The following is a 20,971-nucleotide window of genomic DNA, read 5'->3' on the forward strand; positions in this document are numbered from 1 at the left end:
ATTCCATAGTATGAGGGTAGGTTTAAGATAAATATATCGTTTTAGGGTAAAAACATCACATTTTGAATTGCATTTCTCGGGAAATGGAGAGAAAACCCAGTTTTTTTTGAGCATTTTAAATATTTCTCAATTTTATAAAGTATCAAAAGTCCATTTATCACTGTAGATGTATTATCATACTAGGTTTGATGAGATACCTAGTTCAAATAGATTGACGTTGCCATGGAAACGACCAATTTTGGGATAAAACACATTTTTTTAGTTTAAAGTTAAAGTGAAGGTTTAAAAATCCATAACTTGGTAGAAATGTAATATTTTCGAGCAATTTGAACACTAGCTACCACCCTGACACCCTAAGGCTGTTTGTTTGTTCAATAGGTAGAATAACCTGCAGGCAGCTGTCATGTAAGTGTCTTAGATTTACATTCCTTGATCGCTATCATCATCATCACTTTCATCATCTGCATATACGGTTACGTCTGTGTCTGCTTCGTCATCCTCATATTGGTTGTCACACATCTGGTTTTTACACATCTTATTGCATTTCAGTCCGTTTCGGATGCACATGCAGTCCTTTGCATCACAGTGGCGTACACACCTACAGCTCATGAGCTCCAAAATAGCTGATGGAGCTGGTGGACCAGTCATCCATAGAATCTCAAGGTCACCGCTGTCATCTCTAGACCATCCACAATCTGTTGGTGGGATTACTTCAGGAGTACATTCAAGGGATCTACGCCGTATGGCTGCTTGGTAATTTGCCCGCTTGGCATGCTGGAACAGGCAATCTCTGCATGGTGGCAATTATGCTGAAATCATGTTGCCCCTCTTTGATGTGAAGAGTTGAGAACGACACTGATTGACTTGAACTATAGCTCTGTTAGAAACATAGAGATGGCAGGTGAATGCTTCAAGCTTTGCAAACAGTTCATTGGACATTTGCCATGACCGTCCAAGCTCACTGAAGCACTGCTGATAGTCCACGGTCTTCTTAGTAAGTTTTAGTGCAATCAGTTTTCCCTTTCCGGCAAATGCACTGACCATATTGCACCCCCGTAAAGGCGTGCAAGCCAATTAAGGCCTTGCAGACATCTTCACCAAGGGCGTTGGCAATCTTGGTTATGTCAATGTACTTTTGCCGAGTTTTTGTTCCAACCTTCTGATACATAGGTGAACGGATGATTTTTTCTGAAAGCAATGCAAAGTACCAGAATGTCCGTGTCTTCAGCAGTTCTCACAATAGTGTTGCTCCCATTTTCTGCTGCTCTGCTGGCATGCAGAAAGATACGAGTGTCTGCCTCTTCCTGAATAGACTTCATTTCAATGACTTCTTCCCATTGGTCCTTGACAAGCTTGAAGCATCGTTCCTCGCATGTAACGTACAGAACTTTCATTCCCAGTTTGAGTCGGTTCTCTGGCCTTTTCCATTCATCTATGACGAATCGGATGAAACAGGTTTTGTTTGACGAACTGTGCAAGAATTTCCGCCATTGTCTAATTTTGTTCCCTCGACTGATATTCTTGAACTCTAGACCCTCCAATTTTGGGATAAAACACATTTTTGACGGTGAAAGTTTAAAAAAAATCCATAACTTGGTAGAAATGTAATATTTTTTTTCGATCCACGATTCAATCTTTCTGCATTCTTTATAGATTGTTTGCGGTACTACGTCGATTTGTTGGCTATTTTCACCTTCATGAAGTGCATGAGCCAGGCAACTGTCTGCAACTTCTGCGAAAGTCTGATTGTCCCCTTTCAAGCGCTGAACGAAACTCATTCCATCGACAATGGTTGCAGACGGTCTAGGGATATTCTCGGCTACCATGCCATCATTGGTCAGCGCTTTGGCGAGAGCAGCTTTGTTTGTTTTCCTCAAGGACCCCTCAGACATTGCTGAGGTTGGACAGACTAATAAGCTTTGAGGGTTGCGGTGGCCATTCAGCCATTAGTTCCTGCCTTTTTATGTCGCCTCGCAATAGCAGGGCGGCCCTTGATAGCTCTGCCATAGAAGTACTTTGTGTAGCCAGCAATGTTTCAACTTTCGTTCTAAGTTCGATGATGCTGCAGGCAAGTTCGTCCCTTGTCAAGGTGTCAGGGTAAACTAAGACTCTGCGACCGTGGTTTCGGACGAAATGGAGTGACTCACCAAACTCGCTCTCCAATTTTCGACGCATATGTGTCTTAGTTGAGTCACTGATCTCGTTGAAACCGTACAAGTTCATCAGTGAAATTAAAAGGGATGTCAAATCAGTGAGGTGCAGAACCTTTGGATTTGGAAATATTTCGTTCCTGATGAAGTCAAATAACTCTTTGTAAGCGGTAGTTTCAGCTGATTCATAGAGAGTTTCTGCTGATTCCTTACTGGTTGCGGCAATTCCACTGTCCGAGGTAGTCGATGCCTTTGTATACTGCCGGTAGCAGGACCTATGGTAATGTGCTTCAGCTGCAACAATCTCTCGACTGACTATGCTAAGAATCTTATTGTCCATTTTTCGCACAGCAGCTTGTCTGACAGTTGTGTCCACTCACAGCTGCTTACACTCCACAAGGGTTTCCTTAGAATGCTGTCCTTTCAAATATTTTGCAACTTTATCACAAAAATATGCACTTTGCCTCGTACACACGAGATGAGACACCCCCTTGCCGAGGTGTCCCATGTCGGCTGGGTTGCTCGTGTATGTCTGTTTTCTCACGTGTTAGTCTATTGAAGTCCTTTTTGTTGGTAAACACAGAACGGCACCTGCGATGATATTTCACTGGCGCAATCTCTTCTTCGGATAAATCTTTTGCAGCAGATAATATTTGTCCATGACCTCGAATTTCTGCAGCCTTTAACAGAGTTGTCCATGAACCAAAATCTATTGGTGACACAAGATCAGTGTCGTCATCAGTGCAGTGGATAACACAGTCGGTACGTAGCCGCTTTGGGGGAGGCAATGACTCTTCCATGATCAGTCAGTCACCTGAAAAGAAAAAAAGATGTAAAAACACTGTGTAATATCTAAATACACTTCACAATGGTTTCTCCACAAAATTACCGTTGCCATGGAAACGTCAGTCGAGTTCAACTTATTGATTGCCATAAGAGAGAATTCATATAAATTGTTAGCCAAAATGGACTTTTGATATATGGTACGATTGAAAAATCTTTAAAACCAAAGATTTCTCAAAATCTCTGCTTTGACAATTCTATCGAGGAATGCTATTGAATCGTTGATGGTTTCACCCTAAAACGAGATAGTTTGTTGACAACTTGCCCTATACATTGAAATAAACAACTTTCTGTGTGCATCGGGGTGGTTTTAGCCTTCAGATCTCTGAAAAATATTATTTCACTTGCAAGCTACAGTATGAATATTTCAACTTTTACCGTCAAAAAGACGTGTTTACCCACAAAATTGATCGTTTCCATGGCAATGCCAATCTATTTGAACTAGGTAACTCGTACAACCTATACTAGTACATGTAAAGTGATATATAAATATATGTAGAATTTGGATACTCTGTGAAGTTGATAAAATAAAAACAGTCCTCTTATCTCAAAAAACGGGGTTTTCTGTCAGATTAGCAAGAAATGTGATGTTTTTACCCTAAAACGATATATTTATCTTAAACCTACCCTCATACTATGGAATTTAGAAACTGCCCTGATGCATCGGGATGTGTTTATCGTTTAAATGGTTCAAAAATCATTTTTCATTTCTGAGATATGAATTTTTAAAGTTTCACTATCAAAAAAAACATGTTTTTTTACCCTAAAATGGTTGTTGCCATGGTAACCGGCGATTGAAACCCAACACAAAGCACACCAAAATGGTTGTATTTTACTTAGCTATTTATTCCAAGTCTCAAATATGTTGTTTTGTCGCAGATATTTTTTTTTCTACAGTTGAAATTTCAAAAAACACAATTTTACCCCAAAAATGCCTATTTTCCCAAAAAACTACAATAAAGCTACGGATTTGGAGTGGCAATCATACCCAAAAAGTTGGCCCAGACAAAGATCTTTCCAAAAAGTACAGTCAACCTTTGCCACCCGAGATGGTAATGATCACCCATCTGGCCCATGGCCTAAATGCAATCCTTTTGCTGTCTGGGCAAGGTGTGTTTGGGTGGTTAGGGTGAGGACATGCATCACTCACCATCAAGAAAACTGTAGTAATCTTCCACCTTGCCCCTCACTCAGCCCACATAGAGCCAGTGCTCACCATTGATGACAACACCTTCAATGCTGTTAGCAACTTACACTGTTGTAGTGTTTAATTTTTTTTTTTGTATACCTTGTCGAGGCTCGTGTAGAGCTAACACACAACGCACATCATGGGGGACATGAGACAAGAGGGGAGGGAGTGGGAAGGACAAAATAGTGGGGAACAGAGACATTAGGAGATCTGTGGAAGGGAGAGGGATGGGATGGGGAACATGGTGAATAGAAGATGGACATTACAGGAACTTTCAGGAAGGAAAGCAGGGAATTTGAAGGAGGTGGGCTTGGGTGGATTATCGGGGGTAGAAAAGATCGAGGATTTGGATGGGGGATGATAAGAGGTGGTGGTGAACAGCTGTTTTGAAGGCCTGGAGGGAGTTCAAGTATATCAAGTATATCACGTGTTCAAGTATATCATTCAATTGAAATAAAATAATGATTTTAAAGGTCGTATTAAAAAAAAAATTTGCAAGTTTACCGCCGTTGCTGTAGTCTTAGATAACATGTCCAAGTACTGCAAAACTGGACGTTTTTGGAAGCAATCAGAAGCCGACTTGTGCTCCACACTGATCAGGTATATCGTTAAATTTATATGTAATAACGATTGCAAAAGTCGTATGAAAATTGATTCCAGAAGTTTACCGCCATTTACACAGTGTCTTTTGCACCACCTTATCTAACACATTGCATTAGTTCTTCGTGCCTGTTGTTTGTATCCTTTATGACGTCCTTAAAAATTAAGTTTTTCTTTATTTGTTTGACCGTCAGAGAATTTCTCCCTTTGTGGTTTGCTGCTGATGAACCGTCTCTATCTGTAGAGCATATCCTAAAGTTTATTCTTGCCATTTTTATCTGTTTGTGCCGTTGTAATTTATTGGTATTTCCCATTCTTTGAGTCGTATATTTCTCCAAAAGAACGGTTTGATGGTCAATAAAACATGAGCTGGTTTTATGATTTAATGAATAAGCAATATCATTGTTCTAATTTTTGTCACTAAGTGATGTATATATTGGTGTGAAAGACTGATGAATAGCTTAAAGGTAGCTTGGTAAACATTGGGATATTCATTGACATACTCCTGCAGGTAGTGTTGGCAGGTGATTGGTGTGTTTACTTGACAAATAGTTTGAGCAAGCCAGCACCTGCGATATTGCATTTGCGAAATGCCTGCTTGGATAATTAATGCATGCATCATTGAATTCAAGAAGGTAGATCGAGTTTATGATCTCGATACGTAGTAGGTCGGTGGACATGTTGCAGATGTTTGGAATCAAATTGCTTTGTGCACGTGCAAACATGGAAACGGCCATAAAATGATGATGATGATGATGATGATGATGATGATGATGATGATGATGATGATGATGATGATGATGTGCTGAATATTTGTCAGATCAAACATCTTGTACCTGTTCAGATTAATTATTGGAATGTTTGGAGTAGTTGATTTGTGACTATAAATGCTTTTTCTTTTCTTCTGTAAAAATGTTTAATCCTTTATTGCAGCATTATTGCTCAGATAATGTAATATATAGCTCTTTGAAAAAAATGTTTAAATGTCTCATTTTTGGCATGCAATTGTGGTAAAGGGGGCTTTGCGGCCCTTGAAGTTGTTTAATCGTTGGATCTGCGGCCGTCTCATTTGCTTACATTTCCCACGACTGATGCAATGTTTGTTTAACATTCTGTTAACATGAAAATTGGATGCAAACAGGTATCTCTGCATGGGGTTGCACTTGCATGTGGTTGGTCAGGAATTGTACTCAAAACCGAATCTGATCATGATGTTTCATTAAAGGCTTGCGTGAAGGCGTATGAATAATTAGAATCATTTCATTTGCCCCAAAGTTGCATCTGCTTTCAAACTCTCGTTGCCAACATGTGATATTCAATGGATTCATTTCATCTCCTCTCCCTGACAATGTTGGAGAGCCACAAGGCAGTGTGTTGGGCCCAGTCCTGTTCCTAATCAGCTTACACTTCCAATCAACAGCAAGGTCCTGGAATCCATCATCACAGTTGATATGTAATCCTTCCTTTTCTCCAACAACCTCATCTCCCATCACCAATTTGGTTTCAGACCAAGTCACTCCACCTTGGACATGCTGCTTCCACTCTCCCAACAATGGATGGAGGTCCTCAATATCAGACACGAGATCAAATTTGTGTGTCTGCACATGTCTCATGCATTTGATACAGTCTGGCATCCTGCTTTCCTCTCCAAACTCTCTGCCTATTGCATTGACGGACAACTCTACAAATGGCTTACTGACTTCCTGTGCTGGCGTAGCCAACGTGTGGCATTCACTGGAATCCTTTAATCTCCTCTCCCTGTCAAGGCTGACTGCCCCCAAGGCAGTGTTCTGAGCCCAGTCCTATTCTTCATCTTTATAAATGATCTTTCCAAATCTCTGGAAAATCCTCTTTATCTATTTTCTGATGACTCCACTCTCTGCCAAGACATCCCTCCTCCTTCATACAGGCAGATTGCAGCCTCTTCCCTCTCTTCAGACCATGACAAAATCACAAGATGGTCAAACACTTGGAATATGACTTGCAATCCTGGCAAGTATCACACACTCACCGTCTCTGAAATGACCGTCTGGCAAACCCTCGCATCTACTTTCTCAACAACTCGCTCAAAGAGGTTCAGTCACTCAAACTCCTAGATCTCACTATCAGTCATGATCTTTTTTTGGGTAAACCACATTTAAAAGTTGACCTCCAAAGAAAGCTGCCGATTGAGCATCTTCCACCATCGTACAAAGTCCTTCCTTGGCACTCCTGAACTCCTATCTACTGACAAGGTCTTCATCCACAGCTTTATGGAGTACTGCTCTCCCCTCTGGACTGGCTCCCCTGCCTCGCATCTTGCTCAGCTTGATACCGTGGAAACCAAGGCCTTCAAGATTATTGGCATCTCCCATGATTAAGCACAGTCGATGGCCCTATCGCAACACCATTGCAGACAGATCTGGTGGTCTCTCTGTCTTCTACCAGCTCCTTTTCTAGTCTTGCACCCTCTGCTCTTTCTGTGCTTTGTCACCACCCCCACAGGTTTCTGCAGGTCACACAGTCCACAATCGACCCACTTCTTGTTGAACGACCTAATCCAAGATCTCTGCTCACCTCCACTCATTTGCTCGTCTTTTCTCTCGCCTGTGCAATCAACTTCCACATTCTCTTCAAACTCATTCATCCTTCCAGGTCTTTAAGACAGTTGTTAACCACCATCTCAGATTGTCCCCAATCCAAAAACCATGATTTTTTTCTACCCTCGTTAACGCACCCACCACCCACCCCACCCCAATCCCTCCTCTTTCTAAATTTGCAGTTTTCCCTCCTGAGAGTTTCCTTCTGTATCCATCTCATCCACCTTATGCATCCTCTCCTGCCCCTCATTTCTCCCCACACCCATTCTTTGTCCAAGTCTCCCTCTATCTTGGACTTCAACTCTGCTGTTGTTGTTTCCCCTCTCTCTCTCTCAACTGTTCCTTTGTCTCCTGTCTCCTGTCTCCTGTCTCGTTGTCTCCTGTAGACCGTTGTCTCCTGTCTACTAATTGTAGCTCTTCCACGAGCCTCAACTACGTATACAAAACAAACAAATAAAACTTCCATATGTTCTCTGTCTCTCTGTCTCTCTCTGTTTCTCTCTGTCTCTCTCTGTCTCTCTCTGTCTCTCTCTGTCTCTCTCTGTCTCTCTCTGTCTCTCTCTGTCTCTCTCTGTCTCTCTCTCTGGCTCTCTCTGTCTCTCTCTCTCTGTCTCTCTCTGTCTCTCTCTGTCTCTCTCTGGCTCTCTCTGGCTCTCTCTGTCTCTCTCTGGCTCTCTCTGTCTCTCTCTGGCTCTCTCTGTCTCTCTCTCTCTCTGTCTGTCTGTCTCTCTCTCTCTCTGTCTCTCTCTGTCTCTCTCTCTGTCTCTCTCTGTCTCTCTCTGTGTCTCTCTGTGTCTCTCTCTCTGTCTCTCTCTGTGTCTCTCTGTGTCTCTCTGTGTCTCTCTCTCTCTCTCTCTCTCTCTCTCTCTCTCTCTCTCTCTCTCTCTCTCTCTCTCTCTCTCTCTCTCTCTCTCTCTCTCTCTCTCTCTCTCTCTCTCTCCTGTTATTCGCTTGGCACGCACGTGCAAACGCAAGGGGCTGTTGCTCAGTCTCTGGCGGTACGTGTGGAGCCTGTGTTGCTTCTCCTTTTCTCTCTTCCTATCATCTCCTTATCCTTTCTCTAATGTATTTTTCTTTGGAGTATCCATTTGTATAAACTCTCTTGTTGTCAATGCTTTATCGATCACTCTAAAATGTATTGTTTACTTCCTTTTTTCCACTCTTGTACATTATCATTTGCTTTGTTGTGGTGGTTTATTGAAAAACTTGTATTAATTTTTTATCCTTTGTATTTTTTGAAATAAAAGGACCTAAAAGTCAAAGTCTCTGTCTCTGTCTCTCTGTCTCTGTCTCTCTCCAGCACTCTCAGAACCATTTTCTCCCTTGTCTCGAACTATTCTCAAGTTCTACAGCAAGAAAGCCAGAGATATCTCATAATCCCCTAGTACTAACAGGACAATGTGCAGTGTGATTGGGCCTTTGTGGTCTGGATTAAAAATATCTCGAAGTTGGCTGTTGGGTCTGGGTTGGGGGATCTACATGTATGTGTTATGAATTTGCAAGTTGAACTGTCTGACATCTTCCTTACCTTTCTTGGTTTGTTTCTGCAGAAAAAAGTAAGCAAGTGCAGTGGAAGTTTGGATCTGATGGAGAGGTCTGGGTGTGGGTTTTGGGGGATGACCCAGGACGGTTTACGAGTGGAAACGATCTGTAAGTTTTGTAAATTGTGTGTACACCTTCACACTTAGCTTAATTTAAACCTTGCACAGACCCTTAAACAACAATGTACATTTATTAAGATGTAAATTTGAACCCACAATGTGTTTATTATCTCTGCCACCGAAGGTGAAGGAGGTTCTGTTTTCACCCCTGTCTGTCTTTGTCTGTCTGTGTGCAGGATATCTCAAAACGTTGCGGACGGATCCAGATTAAAGTTGATGGACAGTTTGGGTGTGTGCCAATAACAAACTGATTAGATTTTGGTGAAGATCTGAATCCGGATCTGGATACGAGAATTATTTAATTTTGAAAGTGATTCTTCACCATTGAGAGATCCGGCCAAAAACGAGAAATAGCACTATCTCAAAAAGTTGTGGACGGATTCAGACAAAACTTGGTGGACAGGCTGGGGGTGTGGCAAGGACGAATTGATTGGATTTTGATGAAGATCCGAATCCGGATCTGGATACGAGAATTATTTAATTTTTAAAGTGATTCTTCACCATTGAGAGATTAGGTCCAAAAACGATAAATAGCACGATATCTCAAAAATGTATTCGGCCCGATATGTTCCACTGGATCAAGCATTGTGTGGTGGAGGTATGCGCTCTACCGAGTGCCCTTCCAGTCTGTTGTTGTTTTGACTTGTCTATCTGTCGGTCTGATTGAACTCTTACCAACCTTCCCATGTGTGCCCTTCAGAAGCAGTCGTGTTGTTTGTTTGTTTTTCTTTCAATACATTTGTTGGCATTATATACGAGTGTATATATGTATATGTATATATATATATATATATATATATATATATATATATATATATATATATATATATATATATATATATTATAGTGGTTTTGCATTTTGGTTCCCACTTTTACTGGCCATTTCAAAAATGCTCGTGTGGTTTGAGGAGGAAGACAGGTGGGGTGTGTTGTAAATATAGTCCAGTGTGAAAGATGCTTCGAATAAACATAAAACATTCTGCAACTCAAGAACCAATGTTTGTATCCCTTCTTTAGTCACTGACCGACAAACAGCATTGGAATGTACGTGTGCAATGTACGTTACATTGTTTTGAGGGGAAGCTCATCAAGAGCAGACACGTTGGGTGATGACTGTTATCTATCATTCCTGAGATCCTTTTTTTTTGTGCAAAGTGGTTTGTGATGTGCACGAAATGTTTCCCCTGTGGTGTCACCCATTATCTGATCCTGCATGCCCTGTCTATCAAGTGCATGGATTTTGGGTGTGTACACTGTTTGCGTCAATAACTTTGCTACTTTGGAGGCAACAGACAGTTTGACTGTTTTGTAAAGGTCATGTGCTGAGCTCTAAGCCACACGCTTTCAAAAACAACTGTGATTCTGTCTTGTGGCAAACCTACGGTATGGTACATATACACTGCAATGATGAGAATGTATTACTCTTGTCCATTGTTGATGGAAATGTTTTTATCATACTGAGGTTGTGATAAGTGAATAATTATTGCCATCAGGTGAATTTGCTGGGAAAGGCATCAATTTACATTTTTTTTCTTGCTCTTTCTGCTTTGTACATGGCATTGTGCGAGAGGGATGGGTTAGAAATTAGAAATAGGTCATCATTGTGATGTGCCAAATCACCTTTTCATTAGATGGGTGTTGCCGAAAGATTTTGCACTGCGATTCTATTGGAATAATGATACAAAGCCAAAGTGTCACCATGCATCCTCATACATGTTATGATATGTTGTTCATTCGCATAGTCATATTTTCAGTCTAACTCAGAAAGAAGGCATCGCTGAACTCTCATTTAGAATGTATTGGTGAGCTATAGTTGCCACGCTTGTGATTGTGGGTTGGCATGAAATTTAGGGGAGGAGTTTTGAATTTGTTTGGGGATGCCGGCAATAACTAGCCTCTTCTTCGCGAAGGACACTGGAAGATATTTAACATCCACCAACTCAGGCTAGCAGATGGGATACCCAGCTTAACATCCATCTGAGCAATGGCGCACTATGTGATACAAGGCACTGCCGACGAGTCGCCAATCTGACAGTTTATAGTCTGGTCAGGAATGTATTCCACGCTCGAGATCTGAAAGGTAGGTATGCTACCTATGGTCCATCCTGTGTAACGTGTTTATACCAACTACTACATAAATGGTGATTATGGTATCTTCTTTTATGGTATACTGCACTTCCGATGGTATCCACGGCCATCTCCACTCATGGCTCGCAGACTTCCTCTCCTGTCGCAGTCAACGTGTGGCCCTAAATGGAGTTCTTTCATCCCCTCTTCCTGTCCAGGCTGGAGTTCTTCAAGGCAGTGTTCTGCACCCTGTTCTTTTTGTGGTTTTCATCAACGATCTCTCCAATTCTCTGGAAAATCCTCCATATCTCTTTGCTGATGACTCCACCCTCTGCCGTACCATCGGTCATCCCTCAGACTGGCAAGCAGCAGCTTCTTCGCTCTCTGCAGATCTGGGTAAAATCACAAACTGGTCCAACATGTGGAACATGTCTTTCAATCCGGACAAATCTCACACTCACTTTGTCTCTCTGAAAGGACCGTTTGGAACCCCACCCCCCCCATCTACTTTCTCAACAATCCTCTGGAAGAAGTCCTTTCTTTCAAGTTTCTGGGTCTCACTATCTGCCATGATCTTTCCTGGGAAAGCCACATTTCAAACCTCGCCTCCAAAGCTAGTCGCCGACTGGGAATCCTCCATCGTGCAAAGTCCTTCCTTGGCCCAGCTGAGCTGCTGACCACTTACAAAGCTTTCGTCTGCAGCCTGATGGAGTACTGCTCTCCCCTCTGGGCTGGTGCTCCTGCCTCTCACCTTGTTCGGCTTCATGCTGTGGAAAATAAGGCATTTCGGATCATTGGCATCTCCCACGATGAAGCTGAGTCTCTGGGGCTTTCACTACCTCACCGCAGGCAGGTTGGTTGTCTTTCTGTCTTCTACTGTCTCCTCTCCGGTCTCGCCCCCCCCCCCACTGCTCTGTCTGCGATTTGTCCCCACCATATTTCCGCAGGGCGCTCAAGGTCCGCCAACAACCCCCTTCTCGTAAAACTACCAAAATCACAAATCACTGCTCACTTTCACTCCTTCATTCCTCTTTTTTCCCACCTTTGGAATAAACTCTCACACTCTCAAATCCCATTCTTCCCTCCAGGCCTTCAAAACAGCTGTTCACCACCAACTCTTATTGTCACCCATCCAAATCCTTGATCTTTTCTACCCCCGTAAATCCACTGCAAACCCACCTCCTTCAAATTCCCTGCTTTCCTTCCTGAAAGTCCCTGTAGTGTCCATCTTTTGTACCCCGTGTTCCCCACCCCATCCCTCTCCCTTCCACAGATCTCCTCATGTCTCTTCCCCACTGTTTTGTCCTTCCCACTCCTGCCCCTCTTGTCTCATGCCCTCATTTCTGTGTGTTGTGTGTTAGCTCTCATACGAACCTCGACAAGGTATGCAAAAAAATATAAAAAATACACTGCGCAATTACTTTTGTTGCTTTGTTTTCAACCAATTATTAGAAACTTTGCTTTTTCTTTTTATATTTTATTTTATTTTTATTTAAATCTGTTCTATTACTGAACGGCACAGATACATTTTTGGTGCTTGTCAAATTTAAACTGTCTAAAGTAGGCTGTCAAGGTGTATGCCAACATACGTGTTGTCAATTTTGTTGTTCCTTCCGCCCAAATTTACGAATTCACTGGAACGATGACAAACGGTGATATTTTTCCGTCATCTTTTTTCATACAACTTGCGTTTCTTCCAAGCCAAAGTGTCGCCATACGTCCGACTTACTTTTTTCTACTTTTTCACAATTTCCCATCCGGCATCTGCCATGTTGCCAATTGCAAAGAACCCGGTAGCATCACTTACTTTGGCATGTGTGCAGAACGAGCCAAATTTTTAGCCTAGTAATGATTGAAACCAATGGCGAATCAGGTTTGACATAATAATATTGTGTGATGGTAAAGCATCTACATGTTGTTTAAACAAAACTATTTTGGAAAAACATGGTGGTTTGATTATACCAAAAATATTAACCCAGTACGTATCATTTGAGAACATCATGATATATCGATAATATAGCACATTTACACTGTCGTTTCATTCAGTGTTGCATATCTGTATCAATAATATTGATTCTAATTTTATCTTTGTTGTGTTCAAACAATGATTGATTAATTTGAAAGTCAGAATTTTTTTTTTCTTTCAACATCTGAGAGCTGCCTGAGTATCATTTGAATCCTTCCCTTATTGCTAACATCATATATTCTGATGTTTATGGAGAACAATGGCTGAGATTTGTGTGGTATAGACGCCGCTCGAAAGAAGGCAATGGCAAACCACTTCCGTACATGCCAAGAAAACCATCATGATCAGATATCCAAGAGATAAAGCTATGGTGCCAGATGATGAGCCTCTCCTCCCCCACCCCCACCAGTTTTGAAAAGCACCCAAATTGCAACTGGGGAAGAGCAAATTGTTTTGATGAGGAGGCCTGGCTGTTATGCCGGGACTGAATCAAACCCGCAAGGAAATCCAGTCGTTGAGGTCGCCAGAACCGAAAATTTAAATCTGAGCCTCTCAAAAGTTCAGAAAATTGGAGCATGGAATGTAAGATCAATGAATTGTAAGAAGAGAGCAGGGTCAGTACTGGGATACAACCCAGTCATTGATAGCTTAATAGTGAGGTTTAATGGACATCCAGTAAACACCATCATTCAGATATATGCTCCAACTTCTGCAACAGATGAAGAAAATGCGAAGGAGTTTTCTGGAAAGTTACAGGAGCTATTAGAACGCATGCCCAAAGGAGATGGTTTCATTATTATTGGAGACTGAAATACAAAATTTTGAGAAGCAGGAGCACAAGGGATTGTCGGAAAGCATTGACTTGGTATCCAAAATGAGCCAGGGAGGTAAACACTGGAGTTGTGTGTGGAGAATGAACTGGTCATTGCAAACGCATTGTTCAAACAACCCAAGAATAGACTATATACATTAACTTCACCTGATGAAATTGAGTTGTTCCTTGATCATAAACTGACTTTCGTAGACAGACAAAAGTGAACCTATTGCTTAACCCCACTCTCGCTTCACATGCGTGGGATAAAAATCAACTTTCGCTTGTATAAAGAGTGCCTTTCTCCACTCTGGATTCTTCTTTGAGAATTTAGTATTTTACTATTTTTTTTTCTCTCTCACCCTTTCTTTCCCTTTCTCTCTCGCCATTTCTTTCCCTTCCTCTCTCGCCCTTTCTTTCACTTCCTCTCTCGCCCTTTCTTTCCCTTTCTCTCTCGCCCTTTCTTTCCCTTTCTCTCTCGCCCTTTCTTTCCCTTTCTCTCTCGCCCTTTCTTTCCCTTTCTCTCTCGCCCTTTTTTCCCTTTCTCTCTCGCCCTTTCCCTTCTCTCTCGCCCTTTCCACCTTCTCTCTCGCCCTTTCCACCTTCTCTCTCGCCCTTTCCACCTTCTCTCTCGCCCTTTCCACCTTCTCTCTCGCCCTTTCCACCTTCTCTCTCTCGCCCTTTCCACCTTCTCTCTCGCCCTTTCCACCTTCTCTCTCGCCCTTTCCACCTTCTCTCTCGCCCTTTCCACCTTCTCTCTCGCCCTTTCCACCTTCTCTCTCTCGCCCTTTCCACCTTCTCTCTCTCGCCCTTTCCACCTTCTCTCTCTCGCCCTTTCCACCTTCTCTCTCGCCCTTTCCACCTTCTCTCTCGCCCTTTCCACCTTCTCTCTCGCCCTTTCCACCTTCTCTCTCGCCCTTTCCACCTTCTCTCTCGCCCTTTCCACCTTCTCTCTCGCCCTTTCCACCTTCTCTCTCGCCCTTTCCACCTTCTCTCTCGCCCTTTCCACCTTCTCTCTCGCCCTTTCCACCTTCTCTCTCGCCCTTTCCACCTTCTCTCTCGCCCTTTCCACCTTCTCTCTCGCCCTTTCCACCTTCTCTCTCGCCCTTTCCACCTTCTCTCTCGCCCTTTCCACCTTCTCTCTCGCCCTTTCCACCTTCTCTCTCGCCCTTTCCACCTTCTCTCTCGCCCTTTCCACCTTCTCTCTCGCCCTTTCCACCTTCTCTCTCGCCCTTTCCACCTTCTCTCTCGCCCTTTCCACCTTCTCTCTCGCCCTTTCCACCTTCTCTCTCTCTCTCTCTCTCTCTCTCTCTCTCTCTCTCTCTCTCTCTCTCTCTCCCCCCCCCCTCTTTTTGTTGGTGGGGACACTCCCCAGCACCTTTGATTGTGAGTACATCTTTAGGAAATCAAACTTTGATGACACAGGTGCTGGAGTCAGGATTGGAGGAATATTATCAACAATTGAAGGGGTATGTGGACAATATCACTCTATTTGCAAAGTAAAGAGGACTTGATGGAATTGTTGCAGAAAGTGGAAAAGCAGGTCTTCATTTAAAACTTACAAAGATTGACAATACAAAGTAAGAGGAGGCCGTTGAATGCTCTGGTATTTCCAGTTGCAATGTATAGATGTGAGTCATGGACAGTGAAAAAGAAAGGAAGAAGATTGATCTTTTTGAAATGTGGTGTTGGAGAAAAATGTTTAAAAATTCCACACAGTGCAAGAACAAATAAATCGCTGCTTGAAGAAATTGTACCACAATGTATACAAGAAGCGCTGATGCAAAAACAGAAACTATTGTACTTTGGACACATTATGCATGCAGAAAATGGAAGTCTGTCGAGATTAACCATGTTGGGTATGGTTCAAGGAAGAAGAGTCAGACCTTGGATGTGCTGGATGGATGGGATAAAGGCTGCAAACAAGCTGTCTCTGCCAGAGCTTTGGGAAGCAGTGCAGGATCGGAATGTTTTGAGAAATCTGATCATGAATGTCACCAAAAGTTGGACACGATTTTATGGAATTCGATAACTGGTGATGCGTGTGTAGGTACATAGTATCCCTTTAAAAAGTTATTTTAAAAGCTTAACATTTTTGTTTTTACAATATTAAAGCACAACATCAGATACCATGTGTTTCAGCAGATGATCCTCTGTCCCACATGTACCGTGCCATCATGGAATGGCTGAACATGGTTCACTGCATCCTACTATGAGGAGGATTCAGTGAAACGCTCCCAAGATCACCAGGCTAAGGCTAATGACTCCATTCGACATTTCCTTGTCGGGCCAAATTAAAGCAAAAGTAATCCACAAAAAGAACACCAACCTTGGAAGATTCGAAGGAAGGAGTTTGAGAAGTTGCTTAATGTTTCACACCAAACCCTACACAATTGCAAAGCAAACTTGGACTGCAAATCTGTTTGATTAATCACGTGAAGTGGGCAACGCTTTAAATGTCTTGTGTAGGATTGTTTGTAAGACTTTTCATGATGCCATTCCCTTTTAAATCGTGACTAAAAACAAAAAGTGTGTGTGTGTGTGTGTGTGTCTGTGTGTGTCTGTGTGTGTCTGTGTGTGTGTGTGTGTGTGTGTGTGTGTGTGGGTGTGTGTGTGTGTGTGTGTGTGTGTGTGTGTGTGTGTGTGTGTGTGTGTGTGTGTGTGTGTGTGTGTTTAATTTTTTTACCAAGCCTTGAATTTTTATTCAAAGGAGATGCACTCTAATGAAAATGAGGGTTAGTTGTGAAAATATGCCATTTTTGGGGGGTTTTCAGGTCAAAGATAGAGCAGAAATCTCGGTTCAAAGAGGCGAATGCCAAGGACAAGGCATTTTGTATGACCCAAGAGATGCGACAAGAATTGGAGAAGACTAATGATCGGGGGAGTGGAGACGAGCAACAGGAGGCCAAGATTCTTCACGTGATGAAGAGTGCCAAGGTTTGTTATGAACACCAATTTCATCATACACTATTCTTTTGATCTTGAGGATATGAACCTACATTATAACAGACTATAAAATATGCATTTGGTAACTAATTTGGAATAATGTTCATTGTGGATCCAACTTTGTTTAAAAACTATCGTTTGGCATTTTTAAACTTCTAACGTTTTTGTAGCTAACATATCAATTTCATATGGATATATATATATATATATATATATATATATATATATATATATATATATATATATATATATATGTCTTGAAAGAAGATGCACAGGTAGTGCATTTGCCTTTGAGCTGTCTTGTCTGGGTTGGATTCTTGACCTGATTCTAAACTGTCAGATTGGTGCTTTATGGGTAGGGTGTTGCATCATAAAAGTGTGCTGACCTTGGATGGACATTGATTTGAATGTCCCATCTGGTAGCATGAGCTGGTGGATGTTAAAGCTAATATCCCAAGGTGTCTTTCACAAAGAGTAGGTGAGGTATTGCTCGCAACCTGAACACATTACAAAGTACTGCCTTAATCATCGGTCAACCGTCAGGCCTGGTCAGCTGGTGTGAAATTTATCTGGTCGACCCCACAAAGAGATGGGAATAATTGCAGTTGTTTAATTAATACTGTAGTAGTAGCATTAGTATTTATTCTGTCTCGGACATTGATGTTGTGATGACGTTGTTCGCTGTACAGCCCCTAGTCCTTGGACATTTGAACATTTGCACCAATTTGCTCTTACTCCATCCTGAAGAATATACCAACAGAACCCAGTACATTGGGTTACCATCTACTCTTTGCTACTGCTGCTGTCCAAGAACATTTGATGGAAGTAAAATTTTAAGTACAGTATTCTCGAGTCTAGGAAGAGCTATATTCCAAACCACAGGAAGTCCATCCCCCCCACCCCCCCTCCTCTTCTGGAAGCTTGTGTTTTAAGGCTTGTTCTAATCTTGCGAAGAAAGAGATCGGTAATCCCTCTTATTGTTCTTACTTTGTATGCAATGAAATATACAGTGTTTATATTACATTTTACATTGTCATTAGTTATGGTGTATGCCAATTGGACCAATGGAATGGCAAGGTAGGACATGGATTTTTTAGGTGCAAAAGAATACCACTTCTTGGGAAGCTTGGCAAGCAAAAGAATACCACTTCTTAAATGAAAAGACTTGATGGTGGTTGTAGTTGTAGTAGTTAAAATACCTGTAAGTTGGACTTTCTTCCTCTCGAGTTGTTCGTATATATGTTTGAGATGGTGCAATGTCTTTGTTTATTTTTTTTTTTTTTTTTATTTTTTTTTAAATCGTGCTTCCACACTCTTCTTTTGGGGCAAAGATTTCAACATAATGTGTCAATGGACCTCACTTATTGGCTTATAAGCCTCTGTTCTGTGTTAAATTTGTTTGGCATAGTTTCATGTCTTCTCTAATTTCCTTCCTTGCAATCTTATTTTGTTCACAATATTAATTTTTTTTTCTTCAATTGTGGTGACTTCTTTGAATTGTTAGCTCGCCTGTTCAAAGAACAGAGAGCTATTATATAGCGATACCCCCGGCGTGAGCGTCAGTGTCAGCATCAGCGTGAGCATGAAAATGTTAAAGTTTTTGGTGCAAGTTTTTTTTTTCCTTTCTAATGTTTTTATCTACCACACTATTTTTTTTTTATACACCCGATATATATATATATATATATATATATATATATATATATATATATATATATATATATATATATATATATATATATATATATATATATATATATATATCGGGGCATATAATGTGATACCTGTCGTCCGTCCGTCCGTCTGTCTGTCTGTCTGTCTCCGTCCGTCCGTCCGTCCGTCCGCACTCTAACTCCCAAAGTTTTCAACTTTCACGTTTCATATTTCGTACAAAGGTACAGACTGTGGAGACAGTGTGTAGCAACATACGTTCATCATCTAAAGTGGTTGCCATGGCAACCAGGATGCTGTTTTCCATCCGTTCCTGTCCGCACTCTAACTCCCAAAGTTTTCAACTGTCACGTTTCATATTTGGTACATAGGTACAGACTGTGGAGACGGTGTGTCGTGACATACGTTCGTCATCTAAAGTGGTTGCCACGGCAACCAGGATGCTGTTTTCCATGTAGTATCACAATTCTGTATATACCTTCTTGTTCGGGCGTATATTGTGCTCACTTGCGCTCTTGTTACTGATTACAATATACAAATACATGTATTGCTTTAAAATTATTTGGATCAGACTTCACTGCAATGCTTTATAAAAAAATATTAATTATTAGACTAGTCTTTTAAAAACGATAAATGTATAAACAGGCGAGCATTGGGTGGCTTTGACACCAACTCTGGTTTTCTCTTCTTTTGTTCCTTAAAAAAAAATTTGGGTTATATCTCACGACTTGTTTTTGTTGGTACCTTTAAAATTTTATTTCCTTTTATTTTCTTTCATTGCAATTGCTGAGTGTCTTGGAGCACATTTCTTGGTTTGTCGACATCCATTTTTGGTTTCCATAAACTCCTTTTCTTTTCTTCTACAGATGTTCAAATCTGTTGTTCAAATCTGTTGTTCAACTCTATTGTAAAAAAAAAAAAAAAATTGCTTCTTGCAAAATGCATGTTTTATTTTTTATTTTTTATTTTTTATTTTTAATTTCATACGATTTGCTTGAATCTTTTCTCATTTTTACCTCTGCCACCAAAGGAGGCTATGTTTTCACACCTGTCTGTCTGTTTGTATGTGGGATATCTCAAAAAGTTGTGGCCGGATTCGGATGAAATTTTGTGGCCAGTTTGCATGTGTGACAAGGACGAACTGATTGGATTTTGATGAAGATTCGGATCCGGATCCGGCTACTAGAATTTTTTTAAGTGATTTTTCACCATTGAAAGATGGGGTCAAAAACGATATATAGCATGATATCTCAAAAAGTTGTGGAAGGATTTGGACGAAATGTGGTGGACAAGTTGGGTGTGTGACTCGGAAGAATTGATTCAATTTTGATGAAGATCCAGATCCGGATACGAGCATTACTTATTTTTTTTAAGTGATTCTTCACCATTGAGAGATGGGCCTAAAAACGAAATATAACACGATATATAAGTACTTTTGTTCTCAACACAGGATTATTGTTTGTACAACTATTAGTATTTCCCCGGTGCTCCAATCCCGCCATCTCACGGCACCCAGGTGACTACTTCTCCACTCCGGATTTACCAAGTGGCCTGTTCGGTAGCTCGATCAGAGATTTTTTTTCAATTCAAATTTGCCGCGCGACTCACCTGAGAGCTCAATCTGGGAACACCGAGTCAATTCATCTTCCCAACTCATAAATGCCAACATGAACGCCAAATTGCCTTTCACCATACCTGTAAATGATTCCAGCACATGTTGGAATTGCTGGTTGCCGTGGAATACCAGTGAAGCCCAGTAAAAGGAAAATGGTGGATCGACAATAGATTGACAAATCAAAAGAATGAGGATGACAACGTGTGCAACGTAAAACATAATGACCGTTTAAGGCAAACATTTTACAGAATGTTTAGTCAACTTCAGGAATACTATAAATTCTATAATTTGTATCCAAAACATTACCTCGTCGGAATGACTGAAGCAAATCTCGATGGGTTTAATGACATAAAGGCTTAAGCTTGCACACCCATATTACAGAATGAAATGGGATCACCCTCATGTGATCTCTGACAAGGAAATTAGGAAGGAAAACAAGGCGCAGGGAGGGGTCGAACTGTGCAAATGGCCCCGCCCTCTATTTGCTGACCAATGGTTGAGCCAACGATGTCTCAAAGAGAGGAGGTGGGCAAAAATGAGCACACGGCATGCTGGGAAACTAGACTCGAAGACGAGGCAGCAAGGCATTCGCGTCTCATTCCTGTGTTTGTAGCTCATTCCAATTTGCCATTCTCATCTCATTCCTGTGTTCCCGTCTCATCAGGGGCGTACCGAGAGACAAGAGTATCTGACTCCCGGGGCGAACCCTTCCTTTGGCGCCCCCCCCCCCCTCCTCGTGAAATGAATAATTCCAAAAATCTTATGCACAGAAAACATATTTGCAAGTAAAATTTCAAGCAGATTACAGTACTGTACCTGGAGTAAGCAAACTGGAGATAAGGACATAGATTTTAATTGGTGCAAAACGCTTCA

At 41.5% G+C, this 20,971-nt stretch overlaps 1 protein-coding gene across 6 annotated transcripts in view; it reads left to right on the plus strand.

Annotated features, from left to right (window-relative positions):
• Positions 1–20,971, plus strand: part of SH2D4B (SH2 domain containing 4B) — a 100,602-nt gene that overhangs the window by 5,482 nt on the left and 74,149 nt on the right. For 3 of the 6 annotated variants that reach the window (XM_085882578.1, XM_085882579.1, XM_085882580.1), the window contains exons 3-4: positions 8,912–9,011; positions 16,641–16,803. In XM_085882578.1, coding sequence (XP_085738704.1) covers positions 8,912–9,011; positions 16,641–16,803 — 263 coding nt within the window. Of the gene's footprint in view, positions 1–6,612; positions 7,417–8,911; positions 9,012–15,241; positions 15,336–16,640; positions 16,804–20,971 lie in introns of those variants that run through there. The other 3 variants (XR_015058499.1, XM_085882577.1, XM_085882581.1) reach the window with 3 other exon arrangements.

Source organism: Eptatretus burgeri, chromosome 5 (genome assembly GCF_056783735.1).
Source record: "Eptatretus burgeri isolate ZD-2024b chromosome 5, Ebu_testis_v1, whole genome shotgun sequence".
Classification (NCBI taxonomy): domain Eukaryota; kingdom Metazoa; phylum Chordata; class Myxini; order Myxiniformes; family Myxinidae; genus Eptatretus; species Eptatretus burgeri.